General features: G+C 46.0%; 1 protein-coding gene and 1 long non-coding RNA gene across 4 annotated transcripts; one reads left to right on the top strand and one right to left on the bottom strand.

The window, feature by feature from the left end:
- Positions 1 to 1,038: 1,038 nt before the first annotated feature.
- Positions 1,039 to 8,950, top strand: LOC146437896 (uncharacterized). 3 transcript variants are annotated; one of them, XM_085057938.1, is made up of 5 exons: positions 1,039 to 1,291; positions 5,777 to 5,918; positions 6,076 to 6,121; positions 7,672 to 7,758; positions 8,809 to 8,950. In XM_085057938.1, exons 1-5 carry the CDS (start codon positions 1,163 to 1,165, stop codon positions 8,903 to 8,905), a joined length of 501 nt encoding a protein of 166 aa, XP_084914064.1. In that variant the 5' UTR covers positions 1,039 to 1,162; the 3' UTR covers positions 8,906 to 8,950. The 3 variants fall into 3 exon arrangements, with proteins under 3 accessions (XP_084914064.1, XP_084914063.1, XP_084914065.1); XM_085057937.1 differs by lacking the exon at positions 1,039 to 1,291 and adding an exon at positions 4,337 to 5,622; XM_085057939.1 differs by lacking the exons at positions 1,039 to 1,291; positions 7,672 to 7,758 and adding an exon at positions 4,337 to 5,622 and having other exon boundaries at positions 8,809 to 8,942.
- LOC146437895 (uncharacterized) lies at positions 8,353 to 19,996 on the bottom strand. Its single transcript, XR_014851587.1, has 5 exons — positions 19,861 to 19,996; positions 19,113 to 19,400; positions 16,407 to 16,487; positions 15,242 to 15,417; positions 8,353 to 11,123 (listed from the first exon to the last, which is right to left on the bottom strand). It is a non-coding gene; the product is annotated as an uncharacterized LOC146437895 (long non-coding RNA).
- Positions 19,997 to 21,379: the final 1,383 nt, after the last annotated feature.

Raw genomic sequence — 21,379 nt, 5'->3', positions numbered from 1 at the left:
TCTGCACTGGACTTGTTTTGGAAATTTCTGAGTTTCCCTAATGCAGAGGTTTGTACTTGGAAGCATTTGATCTTGCAGTATGACTATTACTGCCCAATAGAATTTGATATACTGTGAAAATGAGTCACACTTGACCAGGACTATAAAGATGAATCTCTTCAACTGTAATGGGGCTGTGACTGACCAAATGAAATTGTCCTAATGGTGGCAGCATAACATAAGAAATAAAATATGAAAAGATGGAGCATTTCTTCTTCAGTAAGGTTTTTTAGGCTGAGTCATCACCCAACAAGGAGGTATCCTTGTTCTCTGGGGGTGGGGTTGGTGTTAAAACCAAAGCACAGCACTTATCTAGCTATAAAATTTGAAAGAAGAACATTTTATTTTTTGCGGTCAGGAGACCTGGCAAGGTCAGCATTTCACACGAGATGGACCTTGTCTGGCAGCCATCCAGTTAAGATCCTCTGCTAGGACTTCAGAGCAGGAAATATAACATGCATTAGGGATCTTGTGTGAAAAAGAGATTTTTTTTTTTTAAGACGTGAAAGCAAAACAAAATTTAGCATGTGAAATTCACTAGGTACAGTTATTGCAGATGAGTAGAGACATAATTTTGCAGCTATAAAATGACTGACTTTAACAAGTGAGCTCTTTTCTAGATTAAAAAAAACCCTCCCATCCTGTCAAATTTTGTGGGGGTTTTTGTATGTTCTGATAACTTCCTGATTATACATCATTGCATCTTTTCTAATTTTCTCACCTGGCCCTGGGCCTGCGTGGTCTTGCATTTGTCCAAAATCCATGCATGTAAAAAGCAGAAAAAAATCAAGTAATAAATTTATCAAATACAACAATTTACTGGTGAGGCCTTGCAACACCTGGGAGCAGTCTGAAGGGAGAGAAATACTCAGCACAGGAAGAGTTAAAAATCAGTGCTTTGAAAGGCTTTCGTCAGGAGCATCTTCTTTTCTGTGACTCTTCAAGGGGATGTGTATCCATCCCTCTTATCTTATTGCAGCAGCTGGGCTGCTGCTCCCATAAATCAGGAGCAAAACTAAGGGATGGTGATGGGTCAGAGTTACGGCAGGGCGGTGATGGTGCCTGGTGAGAGGGAGCAGAGCAGCTTAAAACAAGACACTCAGACTTTCCACGGGAAGGAGAAATGGGGGACACGAAGCCTGCAGTGCGGTGGCGGCAGCAGGGAAGGGGCAGAGCTGATACCTGTGGGGAAAATCCTTCTCCGGGGGCTGGGAAATCCCACCCCCCGAGCCTGGCATGGAGCAGCTGGGAGGTAAGTGTGGGGATAGGCTCAGGGTGGGAGTGCTGGCAGCGGGTCTTGTATCACACCCTCCCCCTGAAAGCCAGAGTGGGTCAAAGCCGCAGGAGCTGCTTGCACACAACAGCCTCCCAAAGTGCAAGGCTTGCAATGCCTTTCTCAGCATGGGGAGCAGAGGCTTTTGCTAACACACAGTAATGGGGCATCTTCAAGTGCAGTGATCACAGGTGGGATTTTTAGGTATTCCTCTTGGTCATCATTTTGATCCTGTTCACCGGGCTTTGGCACATGGGTGATGGTGCAGTCAGGATGCTGAAGCTGCTGTGTAGGAACTGGGTTACATAAACACATGCACAGCCCGATTTGTCTCCCTCACTGCCTGGCTCCCCAGCAGAGCCCCAACAATACCACTGGGCTTCCCCGTGCTCTAGAGCAGCCCCAGCTATGCAAGGTTCGAAACATGCAAAATATCTGAGGAGTCACCACAGAGGAAAAGGGTGTGATGAGCAACTGCGAGTTGCCACCCAAGACTACAAAGGTTGTTACAGGCCAGTGATCTGCTGCACATCTCTGCATGGGGCAATGCACCAGGCTTCCCATATCCCTTCCTGCATTTGAGGTAGATGAGCACCTGTAGCCCAGCTGGGGTCCCTGAGGAGCTCTTGGTTTCAGGGCCTGTTGGTGCCTTTAGTCGCTGGTGCTGCCTGTGAGGGTGAGGGGCTGCAGACAAGCTGGAAGAAGCCCAGGGGGCTTGCACCTCCCTCCTTCACCCCTTCTGCAGGGAGACCTTATTCAAAGTGCTCCCCTCTACCAGCATCTGCATTTCCTTCCTCTCTTGGTCTTGGAGATGCTTAAAAAAGAGCACAACATTTACCTGAACTCAGATGTAACTACAGCAGAGGACAAAGGAGTACTTTTGCTAATGTCTCTGCTTGTGTAGGGCTAGCTATATGCTTGTAGATGTCTTTTCAGATGTTGGTGGGCAGCCAAGCAACAGCTGTTTGTGGTACCATCTTCGAGCTGGGATCAGTGCACTCCAGCACTTTCTGCACCTGCCTTTTGTCATGCATAGGTCTCATTTTTTCTCACAGTTTAGGAAAGGAAAATAGAAAAAAAAAAAGCCCAACAAATAAACACAAACTCACAAAACCAACGAAACAAGCAAGCAAATCAGATCAGGGATGCTCAGAGGGCAATTCCTAAAGGAACTCCCTGTAAAATGTGAGTTTGCTATACCTGTCAGTGCCCACACAACTGTAAAAAGCTCCCTTCAAAAAACAGCTTGGGACAAAAAGCAAACATCCAGAGGTTCCAGGGCCACTTGCCTCAAAGGAGGCAGGCACAGCATCTCTGCAGTAGTGAGGGTGGAGGCTGCCAGCAGGGGATGGCTGATCATGATGGACATTGCTGTGGAAAGGGGGTGTCCTGCAGAGAGCATATATGCCAGGATGCACCCCCATGGCAGTGGTGCATGGTCACAGAGATTTCCCCTGTGACCTGCAGCACCTCTCCCACCCTGTCCTTTCCTCTTTCACTTACTTGGTCATTTGTTTGCTATTCTGTGTATTGGATGTAGCAGACTTACAGTAGAAACAGCTCCTCCAAAATGCCATGTTTCCTACTCCCTTTCTGAGGCTTCAGGCAACCTACCCTGGAGCACAAAGGAGACACCACAGCTGTGAGCATCTTGCAGGCCACAGATCTGCACCTGTGAAAGCACTGCCACTGCCTCTTGCAGTGTAGTGCACCCTATCTCCTGCAGCCACATGAAACATTCCCTGATGTGTTCCAGCCACTGCAGCAGTCACAAAATAGCACAGTAACAGCCCTCGGCCATTGTGTGAAACCAGACTCTTACTCATCAGCTTTTGCACTGCTTCAGAAACACTGTCCTACCCTTCACCATAGATCTGTACTCAGCTTTGCCTGAGCCAGACCTTTAACATCAGCCATGTCTCCAGCAAGGAGCACTTCTTACCATGTTTCTAGACATATTTTTTTCAGGAGTATCATTTCCTCCTCTTAAATAAAATCAAAAGCATCCAGCAATGACCAGTTTGATCTATGACTTGCATTTCCTCTTGGACTTGTCATTGCCTTACAGGGATTTACATACCCATCAGCACTTTCAGAACAGCACCACAGGGGCTGAATGGGTGTGTGTGTCACAGTTTCCTACATCCCTAAGCTTATCAGTCAGAAAATCAAATGTTGGGGCATTTGCATGTCATTATTGCTTACCTATTTTATCTATGTAGCCTAATTAGCTAACTGGGCTCATTTAGTACTCAGCATTCACTAATCCCAATTAGAAACAAGCCCAAACCAGGACCTGGGCCCCAATTAGGAGATAACAAGCTTTTGGCAATCTGCTGCCTCCAGCAATCGCTCCAGCTCCAGTTTAGGAGCCCCCATGAAACACCAAGGAACTGCAGACCCACATCACCTCTGTGCTCAAGCTCTACAGACAACTGAGAAGCAGATCAGGATCTAAATTAATCAATTTTTTTGCAATGGTCTGCATATACCTCGAGTGCTATACCCTTTCCTCCCCCCAAAAATGAAGGAGAGTTGGGTTTTGCATTTGTCTGTATCAGTTGCATCAAATCATCCATAGTGGTCGGCAGAGCCCCTGACCATTAAAGCTCTTACATCTCGTTATCCTTTGCAGCTCATTTTGAACATGACATGGTGACAAACCCACATGAAGGCTGTAGCCACTATGCACAAGTATCTGTAGCAAGAAATTATGCCCAGATGAAAAAGTGAGCTTGTTGTGCAACAGCTGTGGTCAGCTGGACAGGCCTTGGAGCTTGTTTCTGACTTGGCTGTTAAAAAGGACTACTTGTGTCTGCCCTGCTTCTGCATCCTCAAGGGAGGGACAGTGGCATGCAGAGCACCTGCAGGCACTTTGGCATGTCCCCATGAACATCAGGTCCAAGAGTCCATCACTGTTTCACCAGAGCTGCAGGGCTGAAGGATGAGGTATTAGTGGTCTCCTCCACATCCCACACCATCGGCATTGTTTCTTCCAGCATAGAGTCACACAGAGAGACTGATCAGCACTTGCCTCACTGATATTTTCAAAGAGCCATATCTTCCATTTAGGACTGTACCTGGTCTCCATCTTCCCCTGCAGCAGGGAAGGGTTTTATCTTCTGCAGGGCTGGCACCATTGGTGAGACATGCTGCATTCCCCTGCAGGGAGGCAAAGGGCTTCTGGTAACCTGTGCAGGCAGGATGCTCCACGTGGGCCTCCTACAGCCTTTTCCTAAGTATGTTCTTCTTCCCCCAGCCAGAAATGTGTGACTCTGCCAAGATGTGGATGCATAAGCTGCCAGCTCCTCTCACTGGAAGCTAATAGCTAGCTCACTGAACAAAGAAAATCCAATTTGGCACCAAAAAAAGCAAACAGTCTAATTCTGGTCTCTCATCTTTTTTCCCTCCTGGTGCAGTTCATCAGACATTTCACTGATTTATACCTTGCATGCAAAAAGAATTTCAGACTCAAGGTTATTCTCCTGTCAGGCGTAGGCATGTCCTCACTGTAACACAGAATGAAAGGATTTGTGAGCCAAGGATGTTCACAAAGGGAGAGAGACATGGAGCTCCTGGAGCAAGTCCAGTGGAGGGCAACAAAGATGATTAAGGCATGAGGACAGGCTGAGGGAGCTGAGCCTGTTCAGCCTCAAGAAGAGACAACTGAGAGGGAAACTCATCAACATCTGTGAGTATCTGAAGGAAGGATATCAAGAGGATGGAGCCAGGCTCTTCTCTGTGAGAAGTGGCAAGCAATAGGATAAGGGGCAAAGAGCAGAAACTGATGCACAGGAAGTTCCACCTGAATATGAGGAAGAACTTTACCGTGCAGGTGACTGAGCACTGGAGCAGATTGCCCAGATTGCTCACTGGAGGTATCCAAGAACTATCTGGATGCAATCCTGTGCCATGTGCTCCAGAATGACCCTTCTTGAACAGGGAGGTTGGACCAGATCAGCCCACTGTGGTCTCTTCCAGCCTGACCCATTTTGTGATTCTGTAAGTGTTCACATCTGTATGACAATTATGTGGGCAGTGGTGGGCCACAAGTACCCAGGTGCCTGGGGAATGAGGCTGCTTCTGGCAAGTGTCTTTGATGAATTTTTTCTAGAAGCCTGATGGCACCTTTGGATTTTTTTTTTCCCTTTTCTTCAAGAGAAACACTAGAAAAAGAAATTATTGTCGTTTCCTTTGCTATAGCAGAGCTTAAAGAAGAAATTAACTCGGGAACTGGTGTACTCACTGAATTCAGCAGGGCCTTTTCTGCCAGCTTTAGTGGAAGTTCTGGAATTGGCTCCCTATCAAAGGTGACTTTGATTTTCTGCAGTTGTGTGGGCCTTTCCTCCCATTTCTCTGTGGGGAATAGCTTTGGGAAGCTTCAGAGCTCAGATGACATATTTGCTGTAGCTGGTCCTCAGCTTATTTTCTTCCTTGTATCATGACTGTTCCTCTCTTTTACAGCTGGCAGCTGTAATCACTGCTGGCCTCCTCCTGCTCTACATCCTCCTGTGCTATGAGGATTTCCATTTCCATGTGGCTCATGTGTATGCTCGCCTGGGGTACCCCAATGCCCAGCACATCCTGGGACAGAGGTATTTGCAAGGTAATGTTTCTCCAGTCCGTGGCTAACTTGGTGCCAGAGTATGCATGCTTATAAGCCAGAACCACAAACGTGGCTTTGTGGTACCACTATACTGCTGGATTTTGGAAACTCTGTTTTATAACCTGTCCCTGACTTTGCTACTTTGTCTCTCACCCAGGAGCTGGAGTGGAAAAAAATGAGGACATGGCCATGCACTGGTTCAGGTGAGGCACAAAAACTCCCCAAGCAATTCCTGCCACAGGAAATTGGCTTCTTCTGGGGAAAGGCTACTGTGGTGTGGGAGGAGGGAAAAGCTGGCAGTGCTTTGAGGGGAGGGCTGCACTGAGCTGTCCTGTGCTGGTGGAAAGGAGGTTTACAGGTGGCAGCAGGGACACCAGGAGCTCCTGGCTTCTCACTGTGGGTTGTATGCTTTGCTCTACTTTCCCCACCTGTTAGTACTATTTTTTTAATCAGTGGGAAGAAAGGAAGTATCTTGACAGCAGGAGTGCAGAGGGATGCTGGTGCTGCTGTATGGCTTTTTGGGGAAGTTTGAGCTGCAGATGGGCAGCAGGAAAAATGCACAGGTGCAGGAGGGGAGTGAACCAGGAGCTGCTGAGGCAATGGGAAATCAAGTTACAGCAGTGTATTGATTTCCTGCTCTCAGCACACACTCCCAAGAGGCTTCTGCCATGTAAGTGAGACAGCCATGCCCGTGCATGCATTTGCTGTGGTACCCATAGTAGTTACACCTGTGGTGGGAGCCTCGGCTGCATCCCCCAAAATCCTACCATTCTTGGTGAGAAAAGGGAAGGATTAAAGACAGGGAAATTTACTGTGCTACCCAAAAAGCAGGGGGAGAGGAGTAGGCATGTTGGATGTTAAGTCTGCCTACTGAAGCCATAAAACAGCATCAAGCTGCAGGACTTAGAGGGTTAAAATAACTATGCTTGTGACAGCAGTAGATGTAAATCAAAAAGGCACCATTAAAGATATCCATACCTAGAGAAACATTGAAGCTTTCATACTTTTCTGAGTAAGGATGTTTCCCAAATCAAGAGCCTGAAATTTCAAAGGAGTCACATTTCAAAAAGTGAATTATACATAACTTTTTCATTATTTGCTCTGTTGTGGCTTAATCTGAGCTAACAACTAAGCACCATGCAGCTGCTCACTGATTTCTCCCCTCCTCTCCCAGTCCTGTGGGATGGGGAGGAGAACTGGAAAAACGTAAAACCCATGGGTTGAGATAAGAGCATTTTGATAATTGAAATAAAATAAAATATAACAATAACAATAGTCATAAAAGAGAGGAATAAACCCCAAGAAACAAAGTGATGCCCCATACAATTGCTCACCACACTCTGACCAATGCCCAGCCCATCCCTGATAAGAGATCTGCAGCTCCTGACCAATCTCCCCAGTCCATACACTGACCATGACACTCCATGGTATGGAATATCCCTTTGGCCAGTTCAGGTCAGCTGTCCTGGCTGTGCTTCCTCCCAGCTTCTTGTGCACCTGCTTGCTGCCAGAGCATGGGAAACTGAAAAATCATGGATTTAGGGTAAGCAGCAACAACCAAAGTGTCAGTATGTTATCAACATTATTCTCATTCTGAATCCAAAGCACAGCACTGTACCAGCTGCTGGGAGAAAAGTAACTCTCTCAGCCAAAACCAGGACAGCTCTTACCTTGCTTGAAAACATTAAAACTCAGGTTTTCTTCTTCTGCATTTCCCTTACCACTTTCTGTGCTTGTCTCTCCCTGGCTGTAGGCAGGCTGCTGGGCAGGGCCATCCCCACTCCTCCTTCAATCTGGCACTGGGGACACTCAGAAACATGACTGTGGCACTTGAAGAAGGGTAACCTGAGTTAATCCTCTTCTTTCCCATTACAGCTTCATTCCCAGCTCCTCTTGGGGAGGGGTGCTGTAGGTACTCCATGCATGAAGCTACTCCAGCATTTCTAATGCCCTCTTTTTGTAATGTCAGTAATGCAGCCCTATCTGCAGCAGGGAAATGGAAAAACAAAGTTAGTCCAATGACATTTTAAAAATTAGGTGTCACAGTACCTGAAATACCTGTGGTCTGATTGCAGATGTTTTTCCATGGTGATTTCCAAATGAAGGCAAGGGACAAGACCTGTATTGATATAGAAAGAGCTATTGAAGTGACGTGAATTTTCTGCCACAAAGACCTGTCTTTGTCTTTTAAGGGACTTTCTTTTTCACTCTCATTCCATCCAGTGGGGCCAATGAGAAGCTGACTGCCGGGGGTTGGTTTAAAACTACCCAGGATGAATTTCTCTCCCTGATGTGCACACCAGTGTTCCCAGCAAGGCCCACAGACAAAGAAAACTTGCCTTGTGCTTTGTGCAGGCACTGTGGTGACTTGTCCTGGAGCTAAGAGAAGCTGAAGCAACTGATCCCATCACAGTGAAACCCAGCTCTTTTTCAATTTTGTGGATTGCTTCATTTTGATTTTTTTCATTTGCTCCAAGCCTGAAAATTAAAGTTGAAGTTGGAAAGAGCACTTGTAAGCTAAATGAAGCTAAAAAACGTTGTTTGAGCAAACCCTGTGATTTGAAGCCAGTGCATTTTGTTTCAGTCTCCACTGCATTTTGCATAATCAGGCAGACTCATGTATTGGTTGGTATTTCAAGAACTCCAAAGCCATTTGTCCTTCAACTCAGATAAGAAAAAAATCACCAAGCCTAGAATATATGTGCTCAGACCACAGGAAAAAGCATAAGGAAAATCAGATCATTTTCTAAACAGGGAAGAGTTAACTACAGATGTTTTCAGATCCAGTAGCTGTATTCCTCTTATAAAAGCCTAGGTGGTTAAAATTTAACTAGGAATGAATTTAGGACTTCCTCCTAGATTTTCTTGATGATGGTTTCATGTCCTTCAGAGAAGTGGAGAAACTCCTCAGTGTGGCAGCAGCCCATGGGCTCCGAGAAGCTCAGCAACTTTTGGAAAACATCCTCAAGAGCAGAAACTTTCCCTGAATGATTGCTGCAACACCAATGCGCGTCCAGCCTTGCCACCTTCTGCACTCAGCAACTCCACTTTCTCCTTGCTGAGTGTCTAGTCTTTAGGAATTTGATTCTTTCATTGGTTATTACATTTGTTTTGTGCTGCATCACCAAGGTCAGATCTGTGGCAGTCATGTGCTGCTGCTCCTTCTCCTTTTGCTTGATGGCTTGCCACTTCTGAAGACTGCTGGAAAGGTGAGGTGGAGGAGACAAATAGCCTTCAAGGTTACACTGATGATGGGCATATGATTGTTCTTGAAAAAACTCCATCACTGTTGCACCAACTCATCGGCTAATGCTAAGTTAGATCCAAATATTGATCTGGGCTTGCTGCAGTGTTGCTTGCATGTTTATGCCACCTTTCATGCTCTGCTTAGGCATTGCAATAACTAATCACACTAAGGCTTTATCACTGTAAATCAGCATGACATGCATGCATGATCCATTTGTACTGGAAATGACAGTGACTTAATAGAAAATATAGATGATGCTCTCACTTAACAGCTATTGTTCCTTATCAACATTACCACTGTCATGCCAGTTCTGGGGGAAAGTAATTCAATTTAGTGGAAACTGTCTTCATTTACAGGGTGGTCTCAGTTTAAAACCACAGCAAGCAATTGCGTTTCACGGGAAGTGCACTCACTAAACAAAGACCTGCAGAGTTTTGCTAGCTGTAAAATTGCTTCCCATGGCTTTTGTCGGTGTGCAATGTTTCCCTTCTTCCTACCATGATTATTCAGCTCACTTGTTGCATGACACAAGGTCCTGCACTCCCCCTGGGTGTCTGAGGCCACACTGGTGAGCCCAAGAACAAGGGGCTGCCACCGAAGGAGCAAACAGGACAGCAAGCCCATGGTGGGGTCCAGGCTTTGGTTTCTAAGAATTGCTGTTGTGCCATGCCTTGTAGGCAAAGACATGAAGGATTTTATCCAGGCTCCCATTTTCCTGTCCTCTCTTGGGTGTCAGTCTCAGTATCTTTCTAGGGTGATCCTGGCAACAACTGGGGAGTATCCAATAGGCACAACATGCCAGCATCCTGCCCAGTGGAGCCTGGTAGAGGCTGTGTGCTGGCCACACATTAAGCAAGAGATGGGCAGGCTTTGCCTCTTCTCCAGGCTGTCCCCAGGCAGGGCTCCTCAGGGCCAGTTCTGCATCTTGCCCCCAACAGGAGAGGGCAGAGAGGAAACCTGTGGCCTGGCTGTCCTGCCTCCCTCAGCTCATCCCTGGCAGCATGCTGCAGACCAAAGCTCTCTGGTTTTCGTGCAGCTGCCTGCTCCCCCCACTCGTCTCCTTTCCCTTTCCCTGCTGCGCTCCCTCCCACACAGCCCTTTATTAAATCTGGTAGCACAAACTGCACAGCAGAGCAGAGCTCCAGGTGAGTTTCTCTGTTCCCTACTCCTCAAGCAGAAAAGCAAGGCACCATTTGCCAACTCAAAAAGGAGCTTATTTCCATGAGCTCTGCACTGGCTGTGGAGTGGCACCCTGAGCCAGGCTCCTTTGAAGGCAGGGGAATATTTCCCTTGACGTGAGGCCTGTGCTGCATCACATCTCATGCCCTGCTCTTTTTTTCTGATAAACACACATGAGCTGTAGGCTCCTGATTTGGAAATTAGACCTATGCTTTACGTCTCATACATAGAGATCTCAACAGTTAAATGCACCAGGCATCCTTTCCAGGCCTGTGGTACCCTCCTTTCTGTGCCTGTGAGCAGGAAAACCTTGTCTTTATCTCCACAAAACAGCATCCATGAGGCAAATAACATGGGGAGCTGTCTGAAAAACCCCAGTGAAACCCAGAACCAATGTCTGCTGCCACTTCTCTATCCCCAAAATCATCCTCTTTTCTCCATCCTCCCTAACCACAGCAGCCAATGTCAGAGGGACATCCAAGCATGGTTGCAGAGAGCCATATCCTGTTGCACACTTCTGCCAACCAGTGATGGCCAAATTCACACACCTTTCACACGTTTTCTATTGCCACTGGGTCCAGGACGATGCTGTTAATGGCCCAGATGTGACTTACGGTGCTAGCTCACTGAGCTAAGGTGTACTCAGCCGGGTATGTGAGGAGCAAATATGCTGAGGGCCTGGCAGGCAGGGTCATTGAATTTCACAGTGTGCTGGATTGCCCCTGGCTGGATGCCAGACACCCATTAAAGCCACTCTCTCACTTCCCTCTGCAACTGGACTGGGGAGAGAAAATACAACAAAAGGTTCCTGAGTTGAGATAAGGACTGGCAGAGATCACTCATCAAGTATTGTCACAGGCAAAACAGATTGAAATTAGAGATATTAATTAAATTTATAACTGAAAAAATCAGAGCAGAATAATGGAAAATAAAATAAATTTTAAAACCAGCTTCCTCCTCATCCCTCCCTCCTTCTCTAGCTCAACTTCCTCTCCTCCCAGTGGTTCAGAGAAATGGGGAATGGGAAATACAGTCAGTTCACCACAGTTGTTTCTGCCACTGCTTCCACCTCAGGGAGAGGAGTCCTCCTGCTCCAGTGTGTAGTCCCTCCCACAGGAGATAGCTCTTCATGAACTGCTTCAATGTGGGTCACTTTTCATGGGGCACATTCTCCTTTTGCACTTCTCTGGCCACAGTTGTATCTGTGCAATAACTTTTTTCCTTCTTCAATGTGTTGTCACAGAGGCATTGCTAGCATTCCTGACAGGGGCAGCCTTAGCCAGCAGCACATTTGTCTTGGAATCGGCTGGCATTGGCTGTCAGACATGGGGGAAGCTTCTGGCAGCTCCTCACAGAAGCCATCCCATCCCCTCACTTCCAAAATGTGGCCACACAAACCCAAGTACACACAGGACTTAAGAAATCACCTTTTTCTGCTTTTTCTAATTTGCAGGATTAGTGCCTGCATTTTTACCCTTGCACCACCTCCCCCCGAGACACAGGTGCCTCCCACCCTAATTGCTGTCCATACAATTTCGCCCTGGATTTTCTTTCCGTTCATGGTTTTGCAGCTGATGGCTGAGAGTGCACACATTCACATTCCTCCTGATTTTTCCTTTTTTCTCTGCAGACCTGCCTCACCATGGCTGTGCTGGCTGCTGGTAGGTGTGGGTACCTTGTCCCCCCTTCAGGGAATGGTCCCCAGTTGTGGGGCACTTGTCCCACACAGCAGTGGCTGGACCTCCCCAGCGGCTGCCAGCCCTCTCCTCCTTGGCACTGCCTGTACTCTGGCAATTAGAAGGATTTTCTTTCCCAAAACACAGCTCTAATTATAATCTAATTCATCTTATTTGAAGTACAGTTTGGTAGTATTTCCATTATGCAAATACCAATTTATTATCCTCACATTATGTTTTGACTACAGTTGTGTTGCTAATTAGAGGTAATTTAAGTGCTTTTAAAAACCCCATCCTTTCCTCTCCATGCACCCTTACTTCCTTGTAAACCACACAGTGCAGACATTTAGCACAGAGTCAGTGATGAAAACCTGCAGTTATCAGCTCAGTTTGCATCACTCTAATTGACTTTCATTATGTTAGAAACCACTTAGAAAGCATGATTTTTTTCTGATTTACTCGGGATCAGGGATAGAGACATGAAAGAGAGGAGGGTAACTTAGTCTAGCTGCATTTCTATTATTCTCCTGCCCAGATTTTCAAGTGCATTTGGTGTTGCTCTCCCAGTAACTGGCCAGGCTGTTGCCTTTGGCCAAGTGGGAAAATCAGAATTATGTTAATGCTGGTCTAGGAAAGATAACACATTCCTGCCATAAGGGAGAGAAAAGCTGACCCCAGGAATATGGCTGAAAAAACCTTAAACCAGGCTGTTGTGGAAGTATTGTTTGGTCCCACCAGCAGAAGCTCTAAGAAACCAGGATAAACCCTTATGATAACAGCAATTCCCATCTGCCCCAGTTGAGGGCAATGGGAAGACTGTAGGTTTTGGTCATGGAGGCTACCCAGCTCCGTAAAGGCTAAAGAAGGTGGGCTGTGGAGATTGTTTGGGGGGGGCAAATGAGGCAGCCATGGAGGGCTAACACAGTCAGTCACTGAGATCCTTAAAAATTCCCACAGGGTTGTCCCTCCCAGTCCCTTTTACAATTACCATGTCTTCTAACCACTTTGCTTCTGCAGGCTTTTCTGTTGTGCATGTTAGGTGTGTCTGCTCAGGGCAGGGAGAGATCCTACCTGCTATGCAGGTGGCAAAAAGGTTTCTGCTTCCCAAAGCATCTCCAAGGCCATCCCTGTTATATTTGGCTGGCATGTTTTCTGACCATAGAAGCCTTGTTTTACCAAAGATTTTTAGGCGCTCTCAGAGCTTCCCAGAAAGATGACTTTTAGCATGGAGAAGGGAATGTCACTGCCTGTAATAAAAGCCCACCAAAATGATCAAACCCATAGATGGCTAAAGAAGCTGTGCAGCTCTGGCTTTGAAGTGCTTGCTTCAGCAGTAGCTGAACATTAGGGGTCCCCAGTGGACTTTCAAAAGCTTTGTGAGGGGGGAAAAAAAAAGGAGAAAAAAAAAGACTGAAGCTATCCTGAATTTGTCTACAATATAAATCCCAATACCCCACCCACCTACCAGGCAAGCTCTGTTGATACCAGGGGCAAAACAACAGCATTAATGCTCTGACGTAAAATGAAGGCAGCAGCCGCTGTGCTGTGCCTACAGAAACCTGGGGCTCTCGGAGAGGCCTTTTCTTTCTGCCCAAAGTCAAGCTTCAAAGCTTCCTGCTCCGTTTTGTTCTTAATTGCAAGTGCTATTGCAGTGGGAAGGGTTGTTTTTGTTTTGCCAATCCCCTTCCCCCCGTTTAGTTTATTTTCCTCTGGAGACATTATCTTTCATTTGTGCAGCAAATTCAGTGTCCTGTAATGGAGACTTAATGGCTGTGGGTGGGTTTAGGGAAGCTCTGCTGTGGCACTGCCACACTGCACCAAACCTCCTCCAGCTGGCAAGGATCTGGGCTCTTCCTGTGGGAGTGGAGCTGGCAGGGGGAGTAGGCAGATCATGTGCAATTTTTGCATTCAGCAGATGTCAGAAGGGCATGGGACACCCCAGCTTTCACTCACAGATTAAAAAGTTACAGATACTGTGTCCTTAGTGTGTTAAGAATTTCCTAAAGTGAGACAGATGCAAGATGAGCATTTGCATTTCTACTTGGTTCATGTTCTGCATGGGATGCTCCCTAGCAGCTGTTCCCAGAAGGATTTAGGACCTTTTGTAAAACCATCTCTGCCACATAGTGGCAGCTGAGACAGCACCTAGCAACATCCCCTCTCCATTGGCAAATTCTCTTTTTTTTAATGGTGAAAGTCACAAAGCCCTGAAACTACTCAAGGTTATACAAAATCTGGATGGGGAGGTGTTAATTAAAGCTGGGTGTGAGCCCTCAGGCCTTGCTGGGAACACACCTTGGCACAAGGCTGAGTGGTGCAGGGGATGCTGCAGCTCACAAGAGCTGGCAGTGCACTGTCAGCCCCAGTGCAGCTTTGCATCACAAGCCCACAGCACAAGCCCAGCCTTACAAGCAAACACCAAGGTGTGTCTGGCCTCATCCCCTGCCCTGGATGTACAGGAAATAAAATCAGCACACTGTGAAAATCCAGGCTGCATGGAAACTTCCATCACAAAATAGAATCTAAATATTTCAAGGTTATGCCAGTTTCCCTGATGCTGTCAAGGGGCCTCTGAATTTTCTGCTGCTAAAGTGTCTTTTTAATGAATTAGGCTGTAGTTCTGCCTCACCAGAAGAAAGATGTGGATCCACAACTAAGGAAGCAGAGTTTTCCACTGGACAGTAAAATATATGAAGAATACTGACACTAAATGCAATTATCCTTATTCCCAAAGGCACAAAAGCATCTGTGATTCTCCAGCTCTGAGAACTTTATCACTATCAGGTATGTTAACACATGGTCTTGAACATTCAACAAGACCTGTTTGGGAAAAGACTCAAGTGCAGGCGGAAAAAACATCTTCCAGAGTTGCACATCTTAACTGGGACTTCCTGAAAACATGGCATTATCAAGCTAGACATTTTGAACCAGGCGCCACCACGTTTTCAAACAATTTCTAAGCAGCTATTTCTCTCACTCACAAGCTGGAGATCAGGGCACCCTCACTAGCTGTGGGCTTTGCCTCATCCTAGTAAACAAGGATTCACTACCTTTTTTTTCCCATATTGAGGCATTGGGAAGGAAAGGCACAACACCTTCCCACCCAAGCCTCTCTCAGTGCTGTGGAGAATTGCCATCTGCTTTCCAGTTGGCTCATGATTAGGCAGGGGGATCAGATAAAAACGACTGCATGCCACACAAGGAGCCTGGAAAACACCTACCTGTGACAGGTTACTTATACAAATCAGCTGTGACTGTGAAGGTGGCATCTCTGCAGTTGTGGACCCCCCAGTTCACCCCTCTCTGCTCCACCAAGTGCACTGGTACATATCCTGTGGCTCTTTTAGAAGAGTACTGGAAGATGAGGAGGCTGCTGGATTGAAACCCAGAGATAGCCCTGGGCATGAGGAGAAGGAAACAAGACTGTCAGCAAAGAAATCTCAAATCTTTACTAATGCTTGCTTTCAATATGGAGTTAATAATGGACATTGAAATAGAGTCACATTTAACCCAAAATGAGTTCACAAAAGGAATTAAGTTGTACCTTAGGAAAAGACAAATGCCTGGGTACTGTTTGCAAACTAAAAACAAAATTATCCTCTATAGCTGGGGTACAGCAGCAGGTGGCTATGACAGAAACTAGGGGACTGACACCCTCCCCCCTTTCATCTGGTCTGCCCAGGGAAGGACTGGTAGATTTTTGGAGAAGAGCCTCTCAGAGGTGGAAAACATTTTCTCAGAGTTCAGAAAAAAAAGATGAACTGGGATGACAGCCTCTACCTGTTGCTACCACACATCCAATACTTCTCCAATTCCCCATAAAGCAACCATTTAATTAAAGAGTCAGCTCAACAAAATTAAAATAAACTCTGCTGGAGCTTAATGATGACCAGATCCTTTTTGCTGCCAGTTTTCCTCCAAAATGAATAGCAGGCTATCATGGACTCCATCACTGCTGACTTTCGCCTGACTCTCCTGTTTGCCAGTCACATCGATATGGCTGACAGCCTTAAAAATAGCAAAATCAGCCAATTTCCCCCCTCTCCCATATGACTTATCTAGCACAACAATGGTTGGTACTCATTTGTTTCCCAAAATGCCTGTGTGATTGTGTCCAAGTTATCACCAACAGCATTTTTATGAAACACTTTTAGCAAAATATCAGTGGCTTTGCCCAAGCTCTGATAAATATCTGCTTAAGATATTTAAGTCCCAATTCAGCAACACAATTACGTTCACACTTAAATAATTTTCTATTCAATTATTTTGTAAAGTGGGATGAACAACTGTGTCAGGGCCTTGGGTCTCTGGCATATTCAGCAGTTCCCAAGCTGTTTGCCCAAAGCTTACTCACGAAACAGCAGTAACAATTGTAATAAAACTCACCTTTCCAGTGATGTGGGGAAAAACCAGTTGCACACATTTTCCTCCTTACATGGGGTGGGAACCAGACCAGTAGGTAGTTTCCTGTAGCCATTGAAAGATATGATTTAGGACAATTTTTTCCACACACACATATATATATAAAATGGCTGGAAAACTGTATGATGAAAAGCCTTTTGTGGATGCTCCAACATTTAGAAAAAGCTGACTAAAATGTATTCTCATCATCCAAAGGATGAGTACTCAAAAGAGAGAGGTGGAGGAAAGGCTGCACTGCCACTGAGGACTGGCACAGCATTGCCAGCCCAGCTGCTCCTTTCCTGACTGCCTTTATGCCTGGCTGTATGAGGGGAGTGAGTTTTGTGAAAAAAGCCCATGTTCTCAACCTGTCAAGGGTGCAGTCTGGTGCTCTATAAGTCCCATTTAATAGCTAAAGAATTCAAACCAAAAACCAGAATCCTGTTGGATGGGTAAATATGAAGCCACTGTGATGTGTTTCCATGTAAACTTTGCTGGAGAGGTAACAAGTTGTCACTCAGACATGAGTATGAAGACCCTGAAGATCCCTTGGTTTCTTGCCTGTATATAATGATAGCACCTGCCTTTGCCATCCTCATTCTCATATAGCAATGGCCTGCCTGGAAGTTGGCAAGCACTCATCTACCCAGCAATATCAGCCAATCACTACCTTATAAATGGGCAGCTCAGACAGTGCCAAATTTCTTTTCAGATATTTCTTCTGCGTTCACCTAGGCTCCTGAGGATGGAAATTTTGTGTGTATGTTTCTCTCTGCCTCACCATCACAGCTGTAGCACCCCGGTGTCCTGGCCAAATAGCAATACCACACTGCAGCAGATGAACAGAGCTAAATCCATCATCCACTGTAGCATTTGTCCTAAAGCTTGCTGGAAACTCCTTTCAACGCTTTCTCAACCTAACTTGCTGCTGATGTTACATTTCATTACTTGGATCTCCTGGTCACCTCTTTCAGCCTGGTTTTCTTTCCCCAATCCCATTAACCAGCCCACTACCACACTAGGGGAAGTGTCTAAAGCCATAGCATGGCAGGATGTCACTTTGAGAAGAAAAAGCAGCATGAAGGCCCAGTCCCTTGAGCTGCTCCACCAGCAGGGTGCAGGGTAGATGCTCCTGCACAGAGAAGCCAGAAGAGAGATGATGGGTTGGTCCTACCTTGGCAATGTATTGTTTCTGTCTTGTGAGCAAATCTCTCTTCTTTCCTTCTTTCTGATACCCCATGGGCAAGGCCCTTCATGTCCTACCGTCTCCAGAGGATAAGGAAATTAATTCAGTGTGAGAAGGCCACCTCATCCTGGTAGCCAGCTCAAACAGCAGGATTTGTTTCTCACTTCATGACATGAGGATGCATCATGCTGGTTTCTGCTCTCCAGTACTGAGCAGGCTAATGTACTTCAAACTGAAGTAGGCTCCTCCAAGCTTAGCGTGGCTCTGATTGCATAGCCTCTGCAATCTTAAGTAATTATTGCCAAGGGCTCCTCAGAGTTCAGCACAAGGACCACCAAAATTGCAGTACTGCAGAGAAGTTCTCCTCCCCTCAAACTCTTTCTGATGGCCCCTTGTGTTTCTGACCCCAAGTGCTGCTGGGAGAGTTGGAAAGGGAAGTTCAGTTCAAAATAAGAGGGCTGGGTAAAGAAAGAAGGCCTCCTTTTATCAGTTTCAAGGCTGCAGCACTAACACACCATTTTTCCTGCTGATCACAGCACTGCTCCACTCCACTGTTCATGGAGCAGCTCATCCAGGGATCGGTTGTGGTCCCCACTGGCTGGGGCTGTGAAGCACATCCTTGGTGGTGAGCAGGATTTCACACTGCAAACACTCTCTGTTGAAAACTAAAATCGACTCAGACAAGCTAATTTCTTGAATCTAAGGGTAGGACTATGCCAGCAACAACTGCCTTCACAAAACTAGAAAGATGAGGGTGGCAGAGGGGGCTAACAATTCATGGCAGTGCAAAGATCCAACCCCTGCAAATGATATCCCACTTGAAGACACAGTTTGACATTAAAACCATTATGAGTGCAAAACCTGCTTGCACTGGGAGCTGGGGTAGGGGGGTGGGCATAGGATATTTTCTCATAGCTTGAACCACAGCTCAGCTGTGACTCTTGCACAGCAGCTCAGAAAAAAGGGTGAATTTCTGGGTATTTCAAAATCTGAAGAGAGAAAACAAAAAAAAAAGCAGCCACCAGCCTGGGTTTTGGGGACAAAAGCATTAGCTTGAGCTGCTAAAGAAGAACAGAGAAAGTAGCAGGGAGGCTTTAGAAAAATCCAGCAGAGGAAAGGTCAAAATACTGCTGCTGCCCAGTGGACTAAGGGATGGATGCCCAGGGCAAAGCCACAGACATGCCTCAAGGCCAGAAGGTTTAGCCCCTCTGCTACAGAAGCTGCCTTTCACCTAGTCCTGTCCTTCAACAGTCACAGGGCAAACTGCAGAGTCAGGAACGCCCCTCTTCCTAAGGGCATTGCTGTGATGCTGCCCCTCCCGGTCAGTGTCCCTCCATGCCTAGGAAGCACCACAGCACAAGTCTGCAAAGCCCTCCCACTGCCAGCATCCTCCCCTGTCCTCCGCATGGCATGCTGGAGCTAACTCACCTCTGAACTGCACTTTGGTGAGCTGTGCTTCAGCAAGTTAAACTATTTATTAGTCCTGGCTTAATGAAGTCACTCACCCCTCAAGAGGTTCACCTGGAAAGCCCACGTTGTTATCCTTGTGTTGGGGAGGCTGTAGTCAGTGCTGAGAGCATCCCTGTGCAAGACCCAAAACGCAGGCACTGGCTGTGCTGCTGCAGGCAGGGTTGCCACTGTCCTGGGTGCAGTGCTCAGGCTCCACAGACCTATTTGGGTTCTTCTGGTTACTGAGGTTTTCTAAAGGGTCCTTCCCTGAAAGTCTTTAGGCAACACAATGATTTGTACATCTTCCATTGAGAGCCATTGGGCTGGATAGGTGGCCAGAACAGCTACAAAAGAATAAAAAAATATTGATCCATGGGTCATAAAGGTAACATTACTGCTCATCGGGAGCTCCTCCAGAGCAGCTAGAGAAAACCCCTCATTTTAGGCACCAAAAGGCTTTCCGTGGTTTCCTGCTGAAATAACTACAGCCACTGAGCAATAAATTCACTTCCAGGAGAAAACACTCAAGAATCCACAGGGATTCACAACTGCATTATGGAGAAACAAGTGCCTCAAAAATTTACAGGCCTTTAGGAAAATAAATATTTGTTTTGCCTCCCTCTTGGAAAGAGAGAGAAAAAGAGAAACATTCAGGCAAACAATCCTATTGATATTTACACAGATTATACGTAGATCCTTGCTCTATAAATTTGTGGTAGCTGGGGAACAAACAGTCTGCAGTCCACCCCCAAAAAAGAACTACCAGGTGTGAGCCCCAAAAAGTCCTGCTAAAAGTCTCCTGACCTGGTACAGACCCAGGCCAAGAAGGAAAGAATGAAACCAGCCTATTGCTACTCCCTTGGAAATGGTTCATAGTAGCAGTGGGAGCTTTGCTCCTCCCTGAAGCCACCTGTGGACAACTCCCATTGGAGCCAGCTGGCACAGCCCACCTAATCACAAGGCTGGGTTTGTTCCCCTTTATTTGAGAACCAGCTTTGCACTGGCTTGATTGGGCCCACATGGAGCATTATGCTCCTTTTACTAATGGTTTTAAAGGCAGGCACAGTGATTTACCTGTGAATGATGTTCACTGTGTCCCAGTGGGCTGCCTAGGTTTCTGTGCACGACCTTGGTCCTGAGAACAGAGGTGATAGGCAAAAGTGTCCAAGAAGGAAAAGATGAAAGGTTTCCTCCTTTTTCAAATCCTTTTTTGTTTGTTTTTAAATGAAGCTTCTGCTTAAGCCAAAAGAAAATCTGAAGTGTCCAGCCCACTCACCTGTGTACAGCAGCAAACCTGGCCTTCTTGTGCACCACTGGGCTCAGGACACGTGGCTAGCTGCAATGGAACACAAGTCTCAGGAAGCCTTGTTTATCTTCTGCTTTCGCCAAGAATTATTGCTGATATTTTGTGGAGTCTGTTGAAGTATTTAGGAGATTGAAGTAATTGACTACAATTTCTGACAGTAGATTCAAAGCAGGTTCTAGTCTCTCTCTGTGAAGTTTTGCACTGCTGAATTAGGAGAAATGCTGATGCTTTTGGGGGCAATAAAAATAATTCCCGCTTGTGACAGAAAATGAATTATAATTCAGAATAATTCTTGGTAGAAATGATGTGTTGTTTAATTACAACCATAATGGCTATTTGATTCTGAGATAAGAAGTGGTTACCATAGTGACCCAGTCCTTAAAGATAATTTTTGCCTACCACTGTATAAAACACTATATGATACCTGCCTTCACAAGAAAGCAATTTACGAAGATGAGTTTTCCTAGTGTTAGGCCTGGGGTATGAACAAGCAACATAGGCTATGCATTGAAAAACATTCACCATTTGGTTACTGCCTGAAAAGCTCTATATGCACATTTCCCTGCAAGCATACTCATAGATATTGTCTCAGATTCAAAGCAAGCTACAAATCTTGCTCAGCTTTCAAGACCATGTAGACTCTGTGGAAGAATTTCAAAACTCTGTGGAATATTAGAAAAAAATGAGAGAAGGAAATCAGAGACAGAGACATATTTGTTCTGCAGAACAAGCCACTCCCTACTGCCTACCATCAGGGAGGGTAAAAAATGTTTTACTTACTCTGAACAGTCTAGATATGTATTTCTCTAATAGACCATCCCCTGACACTTTTGGGAAACATACTCTGAAGTCACAACCGTTGCTAGAGTTAAGGAAAGGCACATTTTGACACGTGAAGTGAAATACAATCCTCAGTGAGACTGGTACAAATTATCGTTAGTCAAGAATATAATATTTTTGGGGCTTATTTTGGTAATCCTTGCCCATTTCCCTGCATCCCTGTGGTGGATTTAGAGG

The sequence above is a fragment of the Lichenostomus cassidix genome, chromosome 4, assembly GCF_008360975.1.
Source record: "Lichenostomus cassidix isolate B80296 chromosome 4, HeHo_3.0, whole genome shotgun sequence".
NCBI lineage: Eukaryota > Metazoa > Chordata > Aves > Passeriformes > Meliphagidae > Lichenostomus > Lichenostomus cassidix.
The sequence above is the reverse complement of the archived record's forward strand: the minus strand, read 5'-3'. Positions and strand labels throughout refer to the sequence as shown.